The sequence below is a fragment of the Panulirus ornatus genome, chromosome 6 (genome assembly GCF_036320965.1).
Source record: "Panulirus ornatus isolate Po-2019 chromosome 6, ASM3632096v1, whole genome shotgun sequence".
In the NCBI taxonomy this organism is placed as follows: Eukaryota; Metazoa; Arthropoda; class Malacostraca; order Decapoda; family Palinuridae; genus Panulirus; species Panulirus ornatus.
This window is the reverse complement of record NC_092229.1, coordinates 11,091,832-11,116,239: the sequence shown is the minus strand read 5'-3', so window position 1 is coordinate 11,116,239 and position 24,408 is coordinate 11,091,832. Positions and strand designations below refer to the sequence as shown.

Sequence of the window (24,408 nt, the reverse complement as noted above, 5' to 3'; positions counted from 1 at the left end):
TCAGCCAGCAGTCCTAACACGCAAGTTGTAAGACTGTGATGGTCGCTGTTGTTGTTGCGTAGACCAACCCTGTCCGTTGTCTGTGTGTGCCCCTTGCCTGCCTGCCGACACAGACGACAGACTAACCCTGTCTGTTGTCTGTGTGCCCACACCTCGCCTCCTGCTGCCATTAAGTTTCCTCATGTCTCTCTCCATGACCGTGTGTGTGTGTGTGTGTGTGTGTGTGTGTGGTTGGTGCCCCCGCTGCTGCTGCACGACACCCACCACCACCACCACCGCCGACCAGAGGGTGAGGCAGGGACAAGCAGCCAGTCAGCGTCCGGGCCCCGTGGCAGCCAGGTGCCGCCGTTGGTGGTGTGGCGTGCACGGTCCTGAGCCAGTCTCTCGTCTGCCCTCGCGCGGGCTCGCTACTCTTAAATCTCTCACTCTCACTCAAGTCACCCACCGATCGTCACACCCCGCACCACGATCAGCGTGTGCGCGAGAGTTGCGTCCGTCGCCGCCGCCGCCGCCGCGTCCTGTCGTAGTGAAACTGCGGCAGCCGCGGTGTCTTTTAAGTTCCGAAAGTGCGTCGCAAACATGCGCCATTCAAGAGGTTGCTTTACGACACGTTAGTGATACACCGCGGTAGTGTTAGACTCCGTAGTACTTGCCACCGACCCACCCTACGTTGCTGCTGCTTCGCAACGGTTCGAATGCCAACTTGCGAACTCGTCAGAACACGTTTGATGTTAGTTTTGCACCTGTGTTTCAGTGTATGTTACGGCAGTGTGGACGGGCTCACGTGAACACGCCGTCCCCAGTGTCAACAAGTGTGGAAAATGTGTCTCGTGTGTGTGTGTGTGTGTTTCAGTGTCTGGACCAGGCAAGGTGGTGGTTACTGGAAATTTGAGGTCGATGTGGATGGGAATAGGTCGATTGTGCTGTAAACGACCGAGAATGTACTTGATGTGTACAGACATACTCTGTGTATGTCGATTGTGCTGTAAGCGACCAAGAATATACTTGATCTCTGTATACCCTGTGTATGTCGATTGTGCTGTAAGCGACCGAGAATGTACTTGATGTGTATAGACATACCTTGTGTATGTCGATTGTGCTGTAAGCGACCAAGAATATACTTGATCTCTGTATACCCTGTGTGTATGGCAGGAATGATAAGCTTTTTACTGAAAATGACCTGAAAGCTGACGTCAGGAAAGTGATACAGTGTGACTGAAGTTCCAGACCCGGAAGGACTTCAGAGAGGCGTTGAAAACAAAAGCGGATTACTTACTCGATAGTGAAAACTGGAATATTGTTGTTGATAACGTGTTGTATCTGTCGTCAGATTTGTATGATGGCGAGGTAGTCCAGTATTCAGCAGTAGTGAACAGAAAACCTTACAAGTAGATGAATTATAAAGTTTTTTTTATTATCATCAAGAGGCCAGAAAATTGTGCATACAGTGCTGGGAAACCACAAGTGTTTTTTTTTTTTTTTTCACCTCATTTACATGCGTCATTGTTTGAATTTAGAATCACATTTACAGGAATCGTGCATAATGCATTTGTGAACAGTTCGTCAGAAAATAGACGACACCATCTTTTCGGAAAACGATTTGGTTCCCATTAAATCTAAAGACAAAGAAAAAAAAAGAAAGAGGAAAGTATCAGCAGCTAATGACGCCTTGATGCTTTTTTTTTTTTTTTTTTTTTTTTTTTTTGCCAAAAGAGAAAAGAAAATGGATGTCTCACTGAGGTGGGTCGTCCCTGTGTTTACACAGGGTGTGGCCCAACACACTGATTGCACCCACACGAGAGAGGAAGGTTCATCCTATTACCGATAGCGTCTCCCAGGCGCCAGAGGGCGGAACGTAGAGGCGATGCACCTCCTTCAAGAGCCCAAACTAATCCCGTCTTGATTTTATATTATGTTTACGTAAGACTTAAGTCACAACACTGCCATTATCCCTTAATGGTCCCTATTGGAAACAGACGGGGGAGAAGCCGTCGCGAGCGCTGGAGAGAGAGAGAGAGAGAGAGAGAGAGAGAGAGAGAGAGAGAGAGAGAGAGAGAGAGAGAGAGAGAGAGAGTGGGGGGGGATGGGGGTGGATGTTACCTAAGGTGAATTCGATGCTGGCATTAGCTTCGTGGGGGTCGGGGTGTCTCGTTGTCAGAGACTCTTCACATGGCTCCGACGCTGATCACTCAGTACCTGTTGCCTCACTGTGTTTGTATGAGGAGGTTTTCAAGGCAGTGTCATTGCCTCACTGTATTTGTATGAGGTGGTATTAAGGGCAGTGTCATTGCTACACTGTATTTGTATTGAGGTGGTTTTAAGGGCAGTGTTATTGTCTGACTGTGTTTGTATGAGGAAGAATTAAGGGCAGTGTCATTGCTACACTGTATTTGTATGAAGAAGTATTAGGGCAGTGTCATTAACCTACTGGTGGTGTTTGGGCCGGAGGTAAAAGAACCAGGCCTTGCTGCTGATCGTCCTTCTTTGCCACAAAGAACATACGACCACCAGTACACAGTGACGAGTATCCTCCTCCTCTAGTGTCGTAGGGAATGATCCTAAACTCGTTCAGTACGAAGGCCAGATCCTTCAAGAGACGATGAATTTGTGTGCTGTTGCTCTTCAACTGTCTTGGTTCCACAGTGAGAGAGAGAGAGAGAGAGAGAGAGAGAGAGAGAGAGAGAGAGAGAGAGAGAGAGAGAGAGTGTGTGTTAGCACTCGCAGGTAATCAGACTTAAACCCCGCAACAGGACCCTGTGGGCGAGATACAGAGTGACGGAGGTTAATTGTTTATCGTTGGATGGCGGCCCCCCCCCCCGGTGGCCATGTCAGTCTCGCTTGCTCTGAGGGCGAGGTGAGATATATACACCTCGAGGAACATATCCTTACCCTGCTTGAGTCGGCGAGCGATATGATCTAGTATGGCGAGTGAGGTGGCCCGTTGTAGAATTCTTATCTTGATATGTTTATGTAGAGAGGAGGAGGAGGACGGGGGAATGGGAGGGATGATAGATAATGTTGGAATGTGTTGGGGGGGTAATCCTAGAGATTTGCGTATGGTGGGGTATGTTGTTGCAGTATTGGTGGTAGGATATGCTAGATTTTGCGTATTGTTTGGGGGGGGGGTATGTTTTGATTTGGGTTTTTTTTGTGTTTGGTAGGGTATGCTAGAGATTGTAGGGTTGAAGAATGACAGAGGTGGACCTGTGTGGGGAGATTCAGTTCAAGTATTGGGGTTCAGGAACGTGTTGCTAGAGATTGTAGGGTTGAAGAATGACAGAGGTGGATCTGTGTGTGGAGATTCAGTTCAAGTATTGGGGTTCAGGAACGTGTTGCTACCGAAGCATCGTATTGTATGACAAACGTAGGTGTAGTGCCACAGGCACTGAAGGCAGGGCGCAAATTCTGGAGGGGGATCGACGTGGAAACGTACTTCTTAGATGGTGTATATATTCACTTTGAAGAGACCCACGAACGTGTACGCAGGAGAATCAAGTCATGAAAGGTAGTGACGAGGGGAAAGAGGAGCGGATGACACGAGAAGTGACTCAGAGAGAATCTAAACGGGTGAGAGAGAGAGAGAGAGAGAGAGAGAGAGAGAGAGAGAGAGAGAGAGAGAGAGAGAGAGAGAGAGAGATCATGTGTGATGAAGACCATAATGGAAAGAGATGTTGAAGAAGAAGAAAAGGGAAAAAAAATGCGTTGAGATGAAGCAAAAAAGTGAAAGATTGATGACCAGGGAAATTAGATGGGAGGGAAAAGGTTACAGAAAGATTGTCAAAGGGGAATAAAAGATAGGGAAAGGGTTATTGAAGAATACGTTCATTATGATAATGGTCATTGAGTACGAGTGGTGATTAAGAAGGGATAAAGGGTGCAGTCTTAATCCTGGCTAAGCTAAATACGGTGAAATCATCATCATTACGTAAACAAGGATGACGTATGTGATTCGTAATATACCCACTTCAGTGGGTAAGTGTATACGTGGCTTGGTGTCGCTGTATTTTTCGCAGTTTTCTGAAACTTTAGGGGGATATAACGTGCCTGAACTTCAACAGGTTCAAGTTGAAATCGATTAGTGTTGCTGGAGTTTGAGACTTCCGGTAGAACACTGTTATGAAAGGAATCGAACCTTGGGTTTTGAGAGAGAGAGAGAGAGAGAGAGAGAGAGAGAGAGAGAGAGAGAGAGAGAGAGAGAGAGAGAGAGAGAATTTTTTTTGGATGTGTATTGACCAGAACTTGTAGCACTGAGAAATGTGTGGAATGAGAGGGTTTTATCTGGGAGGGCGAAAATGAGTATGTTTGAAAGTACAGCGGTCCGAACGATGCTGTGTGGCTGTGAGACATGTGTGGGGGAGGTTGTGTGTGTTTTGACATGTCATGTCTCGGGACTGTATATGGTGCGAAGTGGTTTGATCGAACAAGTAACAAAAGGGTAAGGGAGAGTTGTGGTAATAAGAAGAGTGTGGTTGAGAGAGCTGAAGATTGTGTGCTGGAATAGGCTTGGACATATGGAGGGAATAAGTGAGGGATGGTTCACAAGGATATATGCGTCAGCAGCGGGGAAGGAGAGAGAGAGAGAGAAAGAGAGAGAGGGTGGGGGGGGGGGGGAACCTGGAGATGGAAGGATGATGAAATTGTGGAGAGAAAAAATTTCGTGTGGTCGGAGGCTGAATATACATGAGATTGAAGGGCGTGCACGGGGATAGAGTGATACGGAATTTTTGTGGTATACAGGTGGCGACGTACTTTCAACAGACTGGAGCAGGGCATGCGAATCGGCTATATGGGATACCATGGAAAAGTCTGGCAGGCCTGGTTGTGGGTTGTTGGGTGTATTGTACCTGACAGCTAGAAGATGGAAGTGAGCGAATGCACCCTTTCTTCACCTGTTGCTGGCGCTACCTCGCCAACGCGGGAAGTATGATTATGTATTAAAACAAGGGATTCGTTTTCTGATGTGATTAATTGCGAAGGCAGGTATGATAGGCCATCTTCAGATAGGAGTTGATAAATACATGATTTAATCATTATATGATAGTCTGTGGATTGTTATTGTTTTGTGTGCGTGTTTTTTTTTTTCCCATCCACACAGGAATATATGTTGATCCAGGTGGAATGGTTCCCTCTTGGGTTTAAGGAAGTAACTGTGCGCTGGCCTTAGTCCTCTACGAGTGTCATGAAGTGTTTTGATCGTCCATAAGTGGCAGATAGTGCGTTGTGGTTTGAGAGTAATTCAGATTAAAGTGTAAGTGAATACTTTTTGATAAAGGTGTTGCTTGGGGTAAATGACTTGACTCTTGGCTTTCGATTCGAGAATGTTACTGTGAATTAGTCAGTGCTGTAAACTTCAGGGGAAGGAGGTGTCCATGCTTCATTGGTGGGTAAAGTTTGGGTAACCGGTGTGGTTAATTGCAAAGAAGTTTGACCAGTTTTGATTCTGTTTGTGTGTGTGTGTGTTGGTGGGGGGTGACTGATACTTGTTTTTAGTAGCGTGAATAATGGTAGTAGCAATTGCGTGAGATCATGAATGGGAGTAGGTTTAGTGACGAGCCTGATGTTTATGTGTGGTTTAGTGACGAGCCTGATGTTTATGTGTGGTTTAGATTCCGTGGTGTTGCTACGGTCGTTTATAATGTTCATATGGAAGGTGGGTGTTACGTGTAGTGAAAGAACAAGATATATGGGGGAGGGAAGATATAATGGCTCGTTTCTGATCCATGGTAGGAGATGGAGGGTTGCTAGGGTTGTTATAATGGTGGTGGTGGTAGGTTGTTGTGGGTGAGAGCGAGGTAGATAGAATGGTCAATGGTTTCCACGATAATGTAGGAGAACGCTGAGGGTCAGTGAGAATAAGAACGAGGCCTTTCATATAATTTTTAGTTTTGACTAAGCGATGAGCATTGCTAGGGCATGATTACTTCAGATGGAGAAGGGGGATTATTAGGGATGAGGGGGTGGTGATCAGCAAGGGTAATGAGTCGAGAAGGTGAGGGGTAAGAGTCGTGCAAAGGATGAGGAATTGCAAGTGTGCATAGAGAGAGCTTCGGGCACATGCGAGAGAGACGAAGGTATAACGTGTGGTGAAGCTTGAGTGATGGTTTGCTTGTCCTAACCGTGTTGCGGGGGGATGGGGGGGTAAAATGTCCTTTCGGGTCCAGTTAAGTAGACCAGTTACGTCGGGGGGGGGGGGGGCGCTTTACGTAACACAATGGCAGTCAAAAGAATGAACCTGTGAGTGATGTGTGTGGCCTATGGAAAATATGGATGTGTAAAATCTGTTTGACGCGCGTGTCGAAAAGCTATGTGAGATGTTGAGCTTGTGTGGGTTGCGAGTCAGATGGTATGTTGGTAATGGTCTATTGCACGGTGTCGGAAGGTGGGTTAGTATGGGTCTGTGGCACGGTGTCAGAAGGTAGGTTAGTGAGGGTCTGTGGCACGGTGTTAGAAGTTAGGTTAGTGAGGGTCTATTGCACGTTGTCAGAAGGTAGGTTAGTGAGGGTCTGTGGCACTGTGTCAGAAGGTAGGTTAGTGAGGGTCTGTGGCACGGTGTCAGAAGGTGGGTTAGTAGAGGGTGTGGCACGGTGTCTGAAGGTAGGTTAGTAGGGGTCTGTGGCACTGTGTCAAAAGGTAAATTAGTAATGGTCTATTGTAGGTGTCAGAAGGTAGGCTAGTAGGGGGTCTGTGGCACGGTGTCCGAGGATAGTAGGCTAGTGAGGGTCTGTGGCACGAGAGCGGGAATGTCGAATCCCGGGAGAGGAGGGACAGATATATCTATCCGAATAGTCAGTGATGAGTGAACTGTGGCATGAAGAGGCCAGACGAATTACCAGGGGAATTGGGCGCGGCGCCCCACCACTGGCATTGTGCGGGTGTGGCTGAGTGATTCGAGATGTGCCACTCGACCGTATGAAGATGGGCTTAATTAGGAAGGGCCGTACCGCTGTGACCTGGCTTGTTAACCTAACACATTAGACACGAGGGACAAGTGTGGAGTGGAGGACGAGGGACGTTTTGTGTGTTCACATGATTGAATTAATGTCAGCGGAAATGAAGCCATGATGACAGGTCCAAACATTGATAGCCAAAGAATGAAAACACCGGAAAAAGTGTTTTGCCATAGTGTGAATATAGATATGTTTTTGTTCTGTTGAAAAAAAAAAAAAGAAAATGGATTCATCATTTTCGTTAATTATAGGTTTTGCGAGAAATGTGGTGCCATTAAGATTCTATTGATTACGAACGGCTCTAGTGATTACGAACGGCTCTAGTGATTACGACTCTAGTGATTACGAACGGCTCTAGTGATTACGAACGGCTGTATTGATTACGAACGGCTCTAGTGATTACGAACGGCTGTATTGATTACGAACGGCTCTAGTGATTACGAACGGCTGTATTGATTACGAACGGCTCTAGTGATTACGAACGGCTGTATTGATTACGAACGGCTGATTTGCGTTTCTCAGAACGTAATGCGTTGGTTGAGAGAGGCGTTGCTCAGGCACCGGTGGTGGCCAGCGTCATCTCTATTCTCACCCACCCTCGTATGTAACACACACACACAGACACACACACACACACACACACACACACACACACACACACACACACACACACACACACACACACACACGTATTCGATTACCAGTCAACTCGCGTACATCATACCTCGTGCAAGCTCCCACACACATCTGCACGCACACTTAGTCACTGGCATGCACGCAGTTATGCTTGCGCTCCCAGCTGAGTCTCTTTACACACACACACACACACACACACACACACACACGCAGAGCCCTCACCCTATATATATATATATATATATATATATATATATATATATATATATATATATATATATATATATGTATACATATTCCCATAAACACGCGGTAACATAAACACGTTAATCCTTTTAGAGGGAATTCTTACACCACCTACGTACGAAATACAACGGTCGGTGTTTTGCTTTTAGAATGCAAGAGTTTTTTTGGTTTTTTTTTTTTGTTTCGTGGAAATCGTCATGAAGGAAAGAAAGGCTTCACCCTCATGACAAGCGTCTAGAGGTATTTTGATAGCTAATAGTTGTTGAACAAGTTCATTTTTCTCTTTGACGATCTGGAGGGGACGTACTGTCAGTGGGGCTGAAGAACCAGGGCATGTGAAACTGCCAGGATGAACCACGAGCAGGTCTTACTGCGTTATGGATAATCGTTGATTAAAGATATATATAATCCTCGATTAAAGATATGTATAATCCTCGATTAAAGATATGTATAATCCTCGATTAAAGATATGGATAATCCTCGATTAAAGATATGGATAATCCTCGATTAAAGATATGTATAATCCTCGATTAAAGATATGTATAATCCTCGATTAAAAATATGGATAATCCTCGATTAAAGATATGGATAATCCTCGATTAAAGATATGGATAATCCTCGATTAAAGATATGTATAATCCTCGATTAAAGATATGGATAATCCTCGATTAAAGATATGGATAATCCTCGATTAAAGATATGTATAATCCTCGATTAAAGATGTGTATAATCCTCGATTAATGATATGTATAATCCTCGATTAAAGATATGGATAATCCTCGATTAAATATATGGATAATCCTCGATTAAAGATGTGTATAATCCTCGATTAAAGATATGGATAATCCTCGATTAAAGATGTGTATAATCCTCGATTAAAGATGTGGATAATCCTCGATTAAAGATGTGGATAATCCTCGATTAAAGATGTGGATAATCCTCGATTAAAGACATTGCACGTAGGATTTTGATTAAGAGGCATAGGTTCTATTTCCACAATGGCGTCATCATGTGGACACACATGTCGCCCACGTCTGTAATGTCGACGAGTGATGTGTACATAAGTCCATGGCATCGTTTCGCCGTCTGTCGGCTTGCTGGCCCTTGCGAGCAAGCCTGGTGAACCCCTTGCTTGCATTTCCGCCCGCTCCGCGTGGAGTGACCTGACACCAGGGTTGACGACGTGTGTCCTGTGGCACGAGCAAGACCATCAGGGTGTCCCGTGTATGATCGGCCAACATACCCGAGTCTGGCTTATCGAGACGTCCAACGAGCTCCCCCGTCTCAACTGAGGTTTGATGATAAAAGAGAGACGGTTCTGTGCCAGACGTTGTGAGCTGAGACGGTACTGTGCCAGACGGTTCTGTGCTAGACGTTGTGAGCTGAGACGGTTCTGTGCCAGACGTTGTGAGCTGAGACGGTTCTGTGCTAGACGTTGTGAGCTGAGACGGTTCTGTGCCAGACGTTGTGAGCTGAGACGGTTCTGTGCTAGACGTTGTGAGCTGAGACGGTTCTGTGCCAGACATTGTGAGCTGAGACGGTTCTGTGCCAGACGTTGTGAGCTGAGACGGTTCTGTGCTAGACGTTGTGAGCTGAGACGGTTCTGTGCCAGACATTGTGAGCTGAGACGGTTATGTGCCAGACGTTGTGAGCTGAGACGGTTCTGTGCCAGACGTTGTGAGCTGAGACGGTTCTGTGCCAGACGTTGTGAGCTGAGACGGTTCTGTGCTAGACGTTGTGAGCTGAGACGGTTCTGTGCCAGACGTTGTGAGCTGAGACGGTTCTGTGCTAGACGTTGTGAGCTGAGACGGTTCTGTGCTAGACGTTGTGAGCTGAGACGGTTCTGTGCCAGACATTGTGAGCTGAAGGTGACGTGCATAGGGTGTACAATGCTGTTCGTGGGGGGAACGCCTGGCCATATACGTGTAAGTGGACGGGGAAGAAGTAGGGAAGCCAGTCAGCCAAAAGAGGCATAACTCCTCAAGCTTTTTAAGGTGCGTGTGTGTGTGTGTGTGTGTGTGTGTTGGGAAGAGAGTGGCGCGAGAGGGATGACAGACGAGTGAGTGTGTGTGTGTGTGTGTGTGTGAGAGAGAGAGAGAGAGAGAGAGAGAGAGAGAGAGAGAGAGAGTCAGAGTCGGGAGTGGAAGAGGAGAGTGGGCTAATGTTGGCAGGTAAAAGGAGAAGGGATACTTATCGCCTTCTGGGAGTCTGACGCGGGTCTTCAGGTGTTCCACACACACACACACACACACTCATAATGATCACACCTGTGCTCAGAGTGTCAGAGAGAGAGAGAGAGAGAGAGAGAGAGAGAGAGAGAGAGAGAGAGAGAGAGAGAGAGAGAGAGGAGGACGAGAAATAGGTTTATGAAATATAGAAAAAAAAAAATGTTGAATCCGTCAACGTCGTCATACAGGTGGTGATGACGGGTGGGTGAATGACAGTGAGGTGACAGGAGAGTTGGTGGACGGATGACACGCGGGATCAATACTGCGCCACGGTCTTGTGTTCTGCCCCCCCCCCCACGCCTCTCTCTCTCTCTCTCTCTCTCTCTCTCTCTCTCTCTCTCTCTCTCTCTCTCTCTCTCTCTCTCTCTCTTTCGTACTCCGAGCTTCTTAAGCTCGTTGTACCTGGCCAGAGGGGCCCCACCTTTTTCTTTCTTTCTCAGGTAGCTGTGTACCTCTCGCACGGAATTAATGGTCGTTTGGAGAGGAGAGGATGTGATTGTGTGTGTGTGTGTGTGTGTGTGTGTTCGCTGTGTCCCAGGTTAGGGTCAGGCGAAGGCGAAGAATGGCCCTCGTTCGCTCGCATCCACTGACTCGCTCCCTATCATGCGTATGTACCGAGACCCAATCCCCGTATCTAGAACCAGGCCCAACGCCCCTTATCCATTGGGTTCCCCTTGACCGGTTCATATGCCCTGGTTCAGTCCAGCCACAGGGCGTCGTCCACTGTAAACCACAGAGCTTTCAGTTCGCCTCATTCCGTGCGCGACTCGTGGTATCCCCTACTGACATATATTCGATTTAATCATAATTGCCCCACAACCCTTTCTTACAATGGTTCCGTTGTTACTCCAGGGCCTCGTTTCCAGGAGCTCTTGAAGCTGCAATTCTGCGCTGCGTGCAGCAGCAGGGATGTGGACTGCTTTAGAGTGAGGTGATTTTCAACAAGAACTTGTTCCTTTTAGTACGATGTTGTCTTGCCGAAGCAGCCCATGGAAACGAGATCTGGGGTTATTAAAAAGTGTGTGTGTGTGTGTGTGTGTGTGTGTGTGTGTGTGTCTGTGTGTGTGTGTGTGTGTGTGTGTGTGGAAACACCTTTTCGCTCTCTACGGAAAGGAAATTTTGCACCCATGGGATCCTATTTTTCTTTCTACCTTTTCTACCCTCATACAACTATTTATATGTCTCTCTTCTGTCCATATACAGTAAATCCACTCCGCCCCCCCACTATCATTAGATGTTTATTTACATCATATCTAACTTTGTGGTTGTCCCATTCTTAGCATCCTCCGACGCCCAGTTTTCTGTTGACTTCGTCAGACAGGTGTTCGGAACTTTGAAAGGTCGTGATCAAATCACCCTTCAATCTTCTTCCTTGAAGAGCGAATATTACATTCGACAACTCTGATCGCTCTTAGTGACTCTCCTCTCTTGCCATTCTCATACCTACCTACATTGTTCGCCCTCATCTGTACCTTCTCCATTAGATCTTTTATACTTCTCTATAAAGCGCTGTGACCAAACTTTACAAGGCCCATTCTAGTTTTGACCTATTGCGTGATGTGAAAGCCTTGCTAAGTATATCCTTGAACATGTATTCGAAGAGTATGGTAAGAATTGTCCAGCGGACAGATTTTTTTTTTTTCCTTCTTTACTCTTCAGAATTTTCCAGCAGATATTTTTTTTTTCCTCCTTTACTCTTTTTTTTGGCGACAGGTTAGGAACGGTCAATTTCCCCCCCCCCCTCCTCCTCAAACCCTCACACACACACGCACACACACACACACACACACACACAGGCACTCACATACAGATACCTGCAACTTATTTTCCTTTTATATATTCATATCTGGTCCTTCTCTCGCTGTTCCTCATCCGCATTACCCCGCATTTACGTGGGACGCATTCACCAACTATTACCCACCACAGAGAAATGAGACAAAGAGCATCTCATAAATTTTCCCACATATGAGTGACCTGTCCCCCCTTTTTTTTTTTCTAGAATAGGTTTTTTTTTTTCTTTTTGGCCTATAGAATATAACATCATCTCCCCTGACATGCAGCGACTGTCGAGCCACGTCCAGTCAGCGCCACAACCTGCTAATGTCTCGGTATTACGTTCACACCACGACCGCCAACACCTACTCCTTCTCCTCCTCCTCCTCCTCCTCCTCCTCCTCCTCCTCCTCCTCCTCCTCCCGCTTGAAGAAGCCCCCTCCTCTCTCTCTCTCTCTCTCTCTCTCTCTCTCTCTCTCTCTCTCTCTCTCTCTCTCTCTCTCTCTCTCTCTCTCTCTCTCGTCGGCACACCTGTTGAATAGCCTTGGTCTGATGGCATCATGAACCCCTCCTGGTTCCTATGGACGACCCGCTGCATTTTCTTGCGCGCGCGTCGGTGAAAAAAAAAAAAAAAAAAATTTCGTTCGTGTATCGAGTTGTTTTCTTTTTTTTTGGTTGGAGGGAGGGAGGGAGGGCAACTCAAAAGCTCATCGGATGTAGAACAAAAGCCCGGATCTCCGTTTGATGTGGTTTTGAGCAGCTTTTCGCTGCTGCGGTGTGAGTTTTGAGAATATTTGTCTTGTGTGTGACGACGAGTTTTAACAAACAGCAAATGCCCATGCAACGCAGGATTTTCGACCGCTTGAGCTAGTACGGGCCGGAATTTTAACAGTATTTTGTGACTGTAGATTTGGGTAGGTTTCCTTTTTTTTTTTTTTTCCCCTCCTCAGACTCTTATGAACTCACGGAGCCTTTGTCATATAGAAAGATTACCTCAGTCCATTGGTCCAAGAGGTGGAGACCTTTGACGGTTTAAGGCAAATGGAACTCGAGCAACATTTGACATTCATCTGTTTGTAATTTACATTTACCGTACTCTGTAGGCATGTGGTTTATGAGGTTCATTTATACGATGATTTGAATCTCCCAAGCCTCCAAAAAAAGAATATATCATAGTATGAATCCTCATTACAGAGAGTGTTAATCCTCATTATAAAATGTGTTAATCCTCATCACGCAGAGGGTTTATCCTCATTAAGCTTTCGTTTGGAGCCACGGTACTGCACGGGATCCAATTTAGAAACACTACTGGTCTGGGGTATTTAGCATTCGCTCTTACGTCGAGGCGCTAAACGACAGACGAACGACGGGTGTGGTGTCTTCGGGGGGGAGGAAAAGTGGACTTTAATGATAGCATTTTGTGTCGTGCCGGGAGACGAAACAGTTATTCGTGAAGTTCAAAATGCAACAGCGATTTTTTTGTCTTTTTTTCCGTCCCTTGTGCAGCCCCGAACCATTTTGATCACGTCGTGGCGTAGGACATCATAGCCACGGCCGAGCGTTTAAGTGCGGAATTTCACAACATTTAAAGAGTGCAGGTTGTGGCACCTTTTCTCCCCGGTGCGTTGCAGAATCTTAACAGCGCCTGCTCGAATTTAACAAGCGTCTGTTGGTGTGGTGCAGGACTTTATTTAATCGTGGAGAGGAAGACGTGCCAACGCTTCCTGCTGTCTGGCAGAATGTCTCGCTTGTAATTTTTCTATATAGTGAACTTTAGACATGGACAGCATTCGCCATGTTAAAATTCATTAGCGTGATTTCAGTGTAAAACGCAGATCTTTAAGATTGTGTGTTTTGAGATAAATATCTTATATTTTAGACAGAAAGTAGGAAAATGGGAGATCACTGTGGATGTATAGACACACACACACACACACACACATATATATATATATATATATATATATATATATATATATATATATATATATATATATATATATATATACGTTGAAATGTATAGGTATGTATATGTGCGTGTGTGGGCATTTATGTATATACATGTGTATGTGGGTGGGTTGGGCCATTCTTTCGTCTGTTTCCTTGCGCTACCTCGCTAACGCGGGAAACAGCGACAAAGTATAATAGCTAAATAAATATATGATAATGCACAGGATGAGGTTTTTCTAAGATGTATGTAAGATGATGTCTTGAGCGATCATCATTGCTCTTTCCCTCGTTCGACGTGTGTAGCGACGCGTGAAGTGTCCCATTAGCATTTCTGTGGCTGTGTGGCCCCCCTTGTCTGTCTCCTTGAGAGGGAGGTTAAAGCCTCGAGATTAACCTCATTCCATTGTTCCTGCAGTGTGTGTGTGTGTGTGTGTGTGTGTGTGTGTGTGTGTGTGTATTTGATGGAGCCTGTTGTCTTCAGTACTCTCTCTCTCTCTCTCTCTCTCTCTCTCTCTCTCTCTCTCTCTCTCTCTCTCTCTCTCTCTCTCTCTCTCTCTCTCTCCCAGTGTTCCATCTCATGACTTCCTTCTCTCGTACAGGGCTTCCTTGACGTCCTGTCTCCCGTCTCGTTTGCTGTGCCTGCTAACTAATCCTCTGTGTCTCACCGGCTATGCCTCTCTTCATCCTCTTCCCCGTCTCACCTGTGCCATGCCTCTCACCACCCCCACGTCTCGTTCCTCATACCTCTCACCGTCCTCCCATCTCGTCTTTCATCGTCCTTAACAAAAAAACACGTCCGCCAGTAATCCTTCGAACCGACATTGCCTCTCCAGACGCTCCCTACAGAGACATGTAACGCCATCTACTGCTCCTACTACTGCTACTGCAACTACTTCATGCTAGTACCACTATTTTAACTACAACTACTACTACTACTACTACTACTAGTACTACCACTACTACTAATACTACTACTACTACTACTACTACTAATACTACTACTATAACTCTGTCATCATTCTTTAATCTGGGATACAATTCCTCCCTCTAGCCAGCCATGTTTTTCACCTTCCTTCCCTGTAACCAGTCATCTCTGTTCCCCTACTCACCTCCTCTCCGTAAACAGTCACTCCTATCAGGTTCCATCGCTCTTTCGTTCCTTCTCTATTGAGGCAATCACCCCTATTACCTCCCTTCCCTGTGAAACCAGTTATCCTTATTACGTCCTTTCTTTATGAACCAGCCATCCCTATTAGGTTCCTCCACTGAAGCAGAAGTTCCCTCCCCACCCACGCCAACCGTTCCTCACCGGCGTGTTCGGGGTGACACCCGCCCGCCGACGTCGCGCGACCATGACCTTACCATCAAGACTTGTTGACTCTGGCAGTGTTTCCATACATACGTTTTCCCAGTAGCCATGGTCCAGAGGACCACATATTCCCCTCCTCCCCCCTTCCTCGTTAAGCCACCCCCTCACCTTCTCCTCCTACCAGTCAAACCCTTCAGCCCTTTAACACCCTTCTCCCTCTTTTCTCCCTTCCTCTTAGACCATCACCATTCTCTCTCTCTCTCTCTCTCTCTCTCTCTCTCTCTCTCTCTCTCTCTCTCTCTCTCTCTCTCTCCTTGTGGACGTAATTGTTGCGTCTGCTTCCACAAAGAGGTGCGTGTTGATCGCATTAAAGTCTTTTTTATTTGGTGCTCAAAACCAACTAGTTAATGACTGAAGCCTTGTCCCTCCGTGATTATTATTATTAATGGTGAGCGTGGCCAAAGACACAGGGAGAGAGAGAGAGAGAGAGAGAGAGAGAGAGAGAGAGAGAGAGAGAGAGAGAGAGAGAGAGAGAGAGAGAGAACTGGGGTTGTGGGAATTTCGAGGGATTTAACGTCAGAGGCAAAGCTTGATGTCTCTGCCTCCCCAAATCCTGTGGGATGATGTATATATATATATATATATATATATATATATATATATATATATATATATATATATATATATATATAAACGCATACAAAGAAGCTTTTAATGGGAAGACATTTGTTTCCAAATCCCCTGTTCGGCCATTGTGAACATCGCGTCCCCAGGAGTAACGTCTGTATTTACACACGTTACACAACACGTACACACAACGGAACACGTGAACCTGTTGGATCTTTGATCAAGATCTCGTGTACCTGACTCAGCCAGCTGACTCGACTGGCAGCTGAGTGGCTCCCCAGATTCCATCTTGGGCATCGATTTCGTGTGTTGGGGTATATATATATATATATATATATATATATATATATATATATATATATATATATATATATATATATATATATATATATATATATATATATTTATATATATATAATGTGTGTGTGTGTGTATCATCAGGGAAGGGAGCTGAAAGGAAAGTGATGACGGATTGAGGTGAGGAAGAAATGGAGTGAGTATTTTCAAGGGTCTTGAATGTGTTTGATGATAGACTAGCAGATGTGAGGCAGGCGTTTCGTATGTGGAAGTGTGCGAGGTGAGAGAGTCAATACAAGTGGTTTGGTGAAAACGGGAAAGGTGTTGGCGAAAGCCTTGCGTATAGGACGAAGTGTGGCAAGCGGCTGGAGTGGATGAGATTGCAGTTTAATTTCTGAAGAAAGACTGACCGCGTTGATTGTGTATATATATATATATATATATATATATATATATATATATATATATATATATATATATATATATATTGGAAAGGATCACAATTTTGCGCGTGATCAAGATATTCCTATGAGCCCACGGGGAAAATGAAACACGATAAGTTCCCAAGTGCACTTTCGTGTAATGATCACACCATCAGGGGAGACACAAGAAAGAAACATAAGTCAGTTGATATACAACGAAGAGATGTAGCTAGGACGCCAGATAGATAGATTTGTACGTGGCATTTATGGATCTGGAGAAAGCATATGATGATGTTGATAAAGGTGCCTTGTGAAGGGTCTAAAAATATATAGTTTTTGGATGAAAGCTTCTAGAAGCAGAGAGCTTTTTATTTGAGGGTGTACGTCATGCCACGAAATTGATCGTCTAACCCCAAGGAGAGAATAAACAGCTGGGTTGGCTTTGGTCTGACTGACACGCCCAGGATTCGAATCTGAACGGGCCCGTGTGTGATTCATGGTCAACAACGTTGATGTTCAATCCAGAATTTTTTGTAAACTTTAAGAGCCTTTTACATGTTTGATATGATGCAAAGAGGTTGGCAAAAACTTATTTACAGACGAATTACCTCACATGATGTTAAGACGATGAGTAATCTTTGGCTGGATAAATGTATAGTGTAACATATTACGACAGAAAAGCACAGTGGGAATATAACAAAAGAGGATATTATTGGAAGACTGGTGTCGATGCGTGTTTTAACCTATAAGGACCAAAAAAAATTAGTTGAATGTCGGGTCCTGACTCATCTCTGGTGTCAGATGTAAGCCTACGTAAATTTATGCACTGGTAATAGAGCATTTTCCTTTTTCCTCTTAAGTCAGGGGAAACTGCTAGTTGTGTCCTACCTACGTCATACAGGTTTGACAGATAAGATGTTTTTAGTTGTATGACGTGCGTGCTCGCTAGGATCTTCGTAGGCCTTAAGCATAAAAGCTTACTTTCTGTAGCCAAACGTTGGATTACACGAAGAAATATGTATTATCTCCTTAGAACCATTGTGTGTCGTTCTGATATGTGTGTGGAAGTGCGGTTTGCTACATTCTTTCCTGAGCATTTGTATCAAGCGCATTTTATTTTTTGTGGGTGGAGGTTTATGGGCGTCTAGGGAAGGATTGTATATTAAAGCAAGTGTTCTTTTCTTTAGATTAGGATGATATCGCGTGTGTGTGTGCCTTAAACTGTTGCAGAGTTGTGCATACAAGTTCTTGGGGACCAGAGAGGAGCAGATCTCCCCTTTACGAGACGCTGAAACAGCTTCGCTACGTTCTCGTTTGGCACCTACGTGGCGTAACTTACGGAGATACATTTGAGAGTCTAGGATCTGGAGGGGCAGGTGATTGTGAAAGGATGGTGACTGGTATGATCACACGGACGAACGTATGTTGAGAGGAGGAGGAGAGGTGTGGAGGAGAGGCTGGTAGGGATGGAGATGGCCTTGACAATACACAACTGACTTGAGCAGGCAAGGCCAGCAAGAGCAGCACATGATGATGATGATGATGATGCAGGGGGTGTGGGATCCTCCACTCCCAGTATTTACAACAGCCTTACGCAACACTTTCCACGTGTGTGTGTGTGTGTGTGTGTGTGTGTATACTTTACTCCTACTTCTCCACGCCCCACACACACACACACACACGTACGTGTCTGCGTCGCACACACACACGTATGTATGTATGTATGTCTTTGTCTACGCTGACGGTCGCACATCCGCACCCACGGAAACACCCGCCTCTGGCAACCCCAGGGGTGCACACCTGTGTCCACACACACACACACACACTTGTGCCGCTACTTCCCCGCCCACACACACACACAGCAGTGCTAGTACAGCCCCCTGTGTACCTATCCTCCGCTGGCCGCAGCCGCTCACTCCCGCCCTCACATCAAGGCTAATGCAACCACTCTTACCCTAGTATATCTGCGCCCACACACACACACACACACACACACACGCATCCAGCCCAGGATTAGGCTTAGCCTGTGTGTGTGTGGGGGGGGGGGGGGGGGGGTCGAGGTGCGCTAGCTTGGCCCCGGGTATGTAGACATGTGTTCCTATGTAATTATGAGGTTGTATATGGGCGTGTGTGTGTGTGTGTGTGTGTGTGTGTGTGTGTGTGTGTGTTGGAGTAAAGACTTGGTACGTATACACAAGGTTAAGTGACGGGGCAGCACGAGTGTAAAACATCCTTCCTGTTACACACACACACACACACACACACACACACACACACACACAAACCATGACGCGCCCTCTCACACCCACGCTTTTAAAAAAAATCTACACTCGCAGCCATTGCTGGAGTCGACAACCCTCACCTTCGCCCTCGCCTCACCATCTTTCTGCTGGCCTCCCTCACCCGGGCTTTAAAATCATTCTAGACTTTTTTTTTAAAAGCCATCAGCCAAGGTTGTCATCAACCTCTTCCATCAGTGGTGAAGCAAACACGCCCACTGCGGGTGGTGTCTTAATCGTTCCTGGAACGTGACTCGGTAGTGTGGTCAGGCGGAGAGAGAGAGAGAGAGAGAGAGAGAGAGAGAGAGAGAGAGTTTGAAGGCCCATGGTGTCCCAGACACTCGCCTCTGGGCAGTAATGACACTGGACATCCTGTAATGGCCACTGGCACTCGACGCCACACTTGTCAGCTGCTGTTAGTACGAGCGAGGGGTTTACCGATGGCCACCTCTCGGTCAGGTGGACTGATAGACAGCGTCACTCTCCCCTCCTTGTCAATAGATGACACAGTTATGGATATACACTCACTTTAGTGTCTCGTTCGACTCCATTCTCCCACTTATGTGAGAATGTTATATTATATTACTCTTCCTGCAGAAGAGTAATATTCTCAGATCAGCAAACGTAGCATTAAAATATTTTTATACCTACGTAGGTACAACCATGAATACTTGGCGCTAGTTACGTAGTTTATCGCTCGTAGGAAAGCGTGAGGAGTATATATGTATATATATATATATATATATATATATATATATATATATATATATATATATATATATATATACACACACTCACACACACACACACACACAAGCAATTGCCCTCACAATCCAGGGAACACATATATTCTGAATTCACTTGTTTAGGTCATTAGCACTCGCATGAATCAGGGAGACGGACGTTTCGAACCCAGCCAGAATACGCACCTCAAAGCTTGTGTTGTCGTTCGGGTGGTAACCATCCTGTCGTGTCCCTCGGCCATACGCTCCTCCTTCCAGGTGTTAACTGCTTCTCTCCTCGAGAAGATAACGGCGTCATGGACCACCATTGGTGATGCGTCCTCCACTGTACATGAGTGTATGTACAGTGGCACTGGTGTACTCGCTTTCCCCTGGCTGTGGGTTAGTTGCACAAGCTGGGGATGACCATTTGATCCCATGCACAGAATGAAAATGCATGAGGCACGTACGTGCACAGCCTGCATGTGGGCAGTTGAGGGAGCCAGCGGTTCTTCGCCTTCAGAAAATGAATAGGTCATTTGAAATGCAGCGGGAGTGTGCTCGCATCCTCGCCTTGCGGGATGCGTTTTTTGGAAACATGGTGTGTGTGTGTGTGTGTGTGTGTGTGTGAAAAAGAGAGGTAGAGTTAGAGTAAGCAAGTTTATGTATGATCTTTATGAACAGCACAGTAATGTCTTTTTATGAGAGTCACACGTCCTGTATCGGCCTTTCAAGAGTAATTCACTGCACGTACGATACATGACGAAGTAATAAGGTCCAGCTAATGTTCTATATAATAGGGGATCTGGAACGCCTCCCGCCTGCACCCTCCTCCTCCTCTCTCCTCCTCCTCCCCGTGGCTGGCGTTGGCACTGTCTATTCGGATAACCTGAAACCTTTCCCACGCACAAACACACGTACACATGCTTTCGTAACCATCCCGGAAGAGCGGCGGAGGTCAGGTTAGGTTAGGTCAGTAGGTGACTCAAGGCTTTTTGTTGGCCGTAGCTGTAGCTCTCTTTTTCCACCCCTACCGGGAACGCTGTTTACTCAACTCATTACGTTACAAGAGCATTCCATTTGCCTTAGTTAAGGCTAATGTCCCTTCATGGAAACCTCCATATAAGCAGCCAGGCGAGATGCACCATGTACAACGTGTAGGTGCTTGGGAGTCGGCAGTCTTGTGAGTTAGGGACAAATACGGAGCCTTAGGTAGAGTGGCTTTACGGACCACCCTGGTCCTTGGGACCACTGGCTCCAGAGACCCTTTGGATTTGACTCACTGGCTCCAGAGACCCCACTGGATCTGACCACTGGCTCCAGAGACCCCACTGGATCTGGCCACTGCTTCCAGAGACCCACTGGATCTGGCCACTGCTTCCAGAGACCCACTGGATCTGGCCACTGCTTCCAGAGACCCACTGGATCTGACCCCTGGTTCCGGAGACCCACTGGATCTATAGGCAAGTTTGCCTTAGCGATCACTGGAATTAAAGACCACTGGGCCTTCGACGATGCTTGATATAGAAATACCACTAGAACTAGAGACCACAATGACCCTAGAGATCACTGGTCTCTGGAAACTATTGGTACAGAGACCGCTGGTCTTGGAAACTATTAGGTTAGGGACTAGTGAACCCAAAGACCACTGGTCCTGGGGTCTACCGGAACTAGAGGCCTCTGTACTGAAGAGACCGCTTGACCATTGACAGATGACCGTAGAGACCGCTGGGCCAATAACAACTGACCTTAGAGACCATTGGAAGTAGCAGCCATTGGACCTAGAGACCACTTAACCGGAGGCCGCTGACCTTAGAGACCAGACTGAACTTTGAAACCTCTGGAACTAAAGACCAGTAGACCAGAAACCGGTAGCCTCAGAGACTGAAATTACCCTAGAAACCTGTGGACCAGACACCTGTGGCCTCAGAGACCAAAATGACCTTAGAAACCCATGAACTTTGAGACCCCACTGGCCTTAAGGACTCCTGTAGACATCAAAGCCTCTGGGCTCAGATAACACAGTTACTTGTCGTACAGAACGCTGGCCCTTGTGAATTTCAGCGATGCGTCACTGCAGTTGAAACTATTAGCAGTGAAATGTTAAAACGTTCCTCCCTGGCAGACGTGGCCTGACAGTGCGGCCCAGGGCGAATCTGATAGCGCGTGAGAGTGAATTCAGTGTTGAATTCAAAGTTGTATTCGTGGGGGTTATTAAGCGTTTCGAAACAGTTACGTTTGGCTTCAAGGGTAATTCAAATTGAAGTCGAACTTGGCAACAGAATGATGACAAGTTTTGAAAATCTGTCGACTGTGAAATGCTTTAAGGAGCTTTCCTTTGTGCGTTCTTTTTCTTCTGCGTAATATATATATATATATATATATATATATATATATATATATATATATATATATATATATATATATATATATACTCGATCGCAGTTTCCCTTGCGAGCTCCTGGAGCAAACGAAGAAATGGCCTCATTCGGTCACATCCGCCGCTCTCAACCTGTCATGTTTTAATGCGCTGAAATCAAAGCCCCCTCTCCTCCAAAGCTAGACCCACATGGTATGATGATTTCCCCAGATCGCTTCAATATGCGCTTTGACAGCGCGTCGCTCCCTCTGTACCACATCGCTCCAAATCACTGGATCCCTTCATGTTCAGGCTCCCCCCTCAAAAAAACACTCAAAGCGTCTTTACTACATCCTTTCACCTCCTTGTATCCTCCTCCCTCTCATTCGATTTGAATTTACGACTTTTTTTATTTTCTTTTTTTTTCAGAGAATTATATCACTTCCCTCTTGTGTCCAGTTTGATTAGCAGTGAAAAGTTGTCGTCTGTTATGCTCTGCCAGGTGATAAGATTTCCTGTAATATTTAGCAACTTTCACTTCTCCGCTGCATCTTGTTTTGCCATTACTGACTGTGATGTACCCCTATCCCGGACTTTGTCCTGCAACAAAAGATTGCCTGAATTTTATTTTGACCCGGGAATAACCATTAGTCAGCCACTGCTTTTGTTTCCTGGTAATTCTCACTCGAACTCAGAGTATAGCAGCTGACGTATATATATATTTATGTATCTCGTGAACAATTTTTGTAAAATCCTTATTGTTTTCAGGGATAACTAATGTGAAAGATTGAAAAAAAAAATAGCTCAAAAAATACATACGGTTTGTTTATGCAAATTGAATCGGTATAATAAGGAAAAAAAGAAAGAGTGTTTACTGTTAGAATACATAGTGATAGGAATTTAATGGGCAAGATAGAGACTTCAACAGGAAGATATTTCGTCCTTTGAATATAACCAGTTAAGGTGTGTTGGTGGTAGTGGTGGCAGCAGCAGCAGCTGTGGCACTGGCCCGTTGATCATCGAGCCTGATTTGTTCACGCTGTCGAACAATCACTATGGCAACCCCAGGCGAACACACGGACGAAGGCGCCGTCTCCCTCCCTATATTATGCCCCAAGCCTGGCGAGCTTCTGTCATCGCGAGGCCGTACTTACGTCACCTCGGGTTTCGGGGGCGCCGTGCAGACGCACACGATGAGCAGCGCCAGCACCTTCCACACGTCGGCTTCGCTCACCACAGAGCCCGTCAGCATCTTGGGGAAAGGGAGGCACCATTCGGCCAGTTCGACGGCGTCGTCTTCGGCAAGTCCAAAGCACACCGTCAAGTTCACCGAACCCGAAGGCGCTTCTTGTAGAGATCGAACTCCCGAGAGCCCGCGGTTCAAGGCTCATGGGCAGGAGAAGTTCAAGTACCATGAGAGTTTCAAGTTCAAAATCCACGAAGGATCCACGTCCACGCACAGGAACATCACCCACGGAATCGGGAGCATTCCAGAGACGTCGACTTTCAGTGTGGCCGAAAGTTCGAACTTCAAGTACTCCGAGTCTTCGAAACTCGTTGGGACTTCCTTTCGCTGCCCTGATAGTCCGCGGTCGAAATCCCGGACGATCACTCGAACGCCGGACCGCAACTCCATTATAGCTTCCATGGAATTGAAAGTCCCTTCTTTTCATGACCTTGGGGTCCCTTCTTCAGGCAGCAGCGGCGGGGGCCTGACGCCTCTGATGGGGCCTCCAGAGAGTCGAGGTCTCACGATCCTCTCGCCCCACAACCCCACGCCGGAGCTCCACTTCTCCTCGACCTTCACGGTGAGGACTCGAAAGGGGAAGACCATCGTTCTGCCCAAGCTAAGGATTCCAGCCTTCCACTCGCACTCCCACGACAGCATCTTCCTAGGGTAAGTCTGGCAAGTTTTGTCGTCCTAGACGTTAATAGTAATGACAAGAATCCATAAAGTCAGGTGCTGAAATGTTGTGCTATAACTACAGTTGCTATTGGCTATGGAAGTAGTGTTATTTCTTTTTTTTAAGTATATAATTGGTTGATTGTTGGTGGTTTTCTGTGTGGGATATAAATCTCTCGTCTGCCAGGGTGGTGTTAAGGCCTTCAACGTCACACGTATCCACCAGCCGAAAGTCGTTTAAACGCCCTCATTGGTTAAGGATTATTCTTAAGCCACACACACACACACACACACACACACACACACACACACACACACACACACACACACACACACACACACACACTGCCTCACGATGTATGTGTCCCTTGCTCACACAACGCTGTGAACCTCTTCACTTACCACTTGTTCATACTTGCATGATTAAGCATATCCTTTGCATTCATATTCCCATATGAGATGTGATGACACTCTTGAAAGCTGGTGTTTTTTTTTTCACTATTTGAATAAGGTACACACTCCTCCCAGCCAGCAATACTCATCTGCTGTTGGATGGCTGTTTCTTTAGGTATTCCGATTTGAATTGCGCCGTTAAGGTCTGGACGTACGTTGCCTTTGGGCAGGAATTCGCGAAATGGCGACAAAAAAAAAAAAGGAATACTACAGGAGAGAGAGAGAGAGAGAGAGAGAGAGAGAGAGAGAGAGAGAGA

General features: G+C 46.1%; 1 protein-coding gene across 1 annotated transcript; it reads left to right on the top strand.

Annotated features, from left to right (window-relative positions):
• Nucleotides 1–592: 592 nt before the first annotated feature.
• LOC139748934 (uncharacterized) lies at nucleotides 593–23,697 on the top strand. The gene is made up of 2 exons (XM_071662297.1): nucleotides 593–730; nucleotides 22,564–23,697. Exon 2 carries the CDS (start codon nucleotides 22,851–22,853, stop codon nucleotides 23,694–23,696), a length of 846 nt encoding a protein of 281 aa, XP_071518398.1. The 5' UTR covers nucleotides 593–730; nucleotides 22,564–22,850; the 3' UTR covers nucleotide 23,697.
• Nucleotides 23,698–24,408: the final 711 nt, after the last annotated feature.

What these genes read in the sequence shown, in the direction of transcription:
- LOC139748934 (XM_071662297.1), top strand. Translation starts at nt 22,851, where the DNA reads ATGGCAACCCCAGGCGAACACACGGACGAAGGCGCCGTCTCCCTCCCT.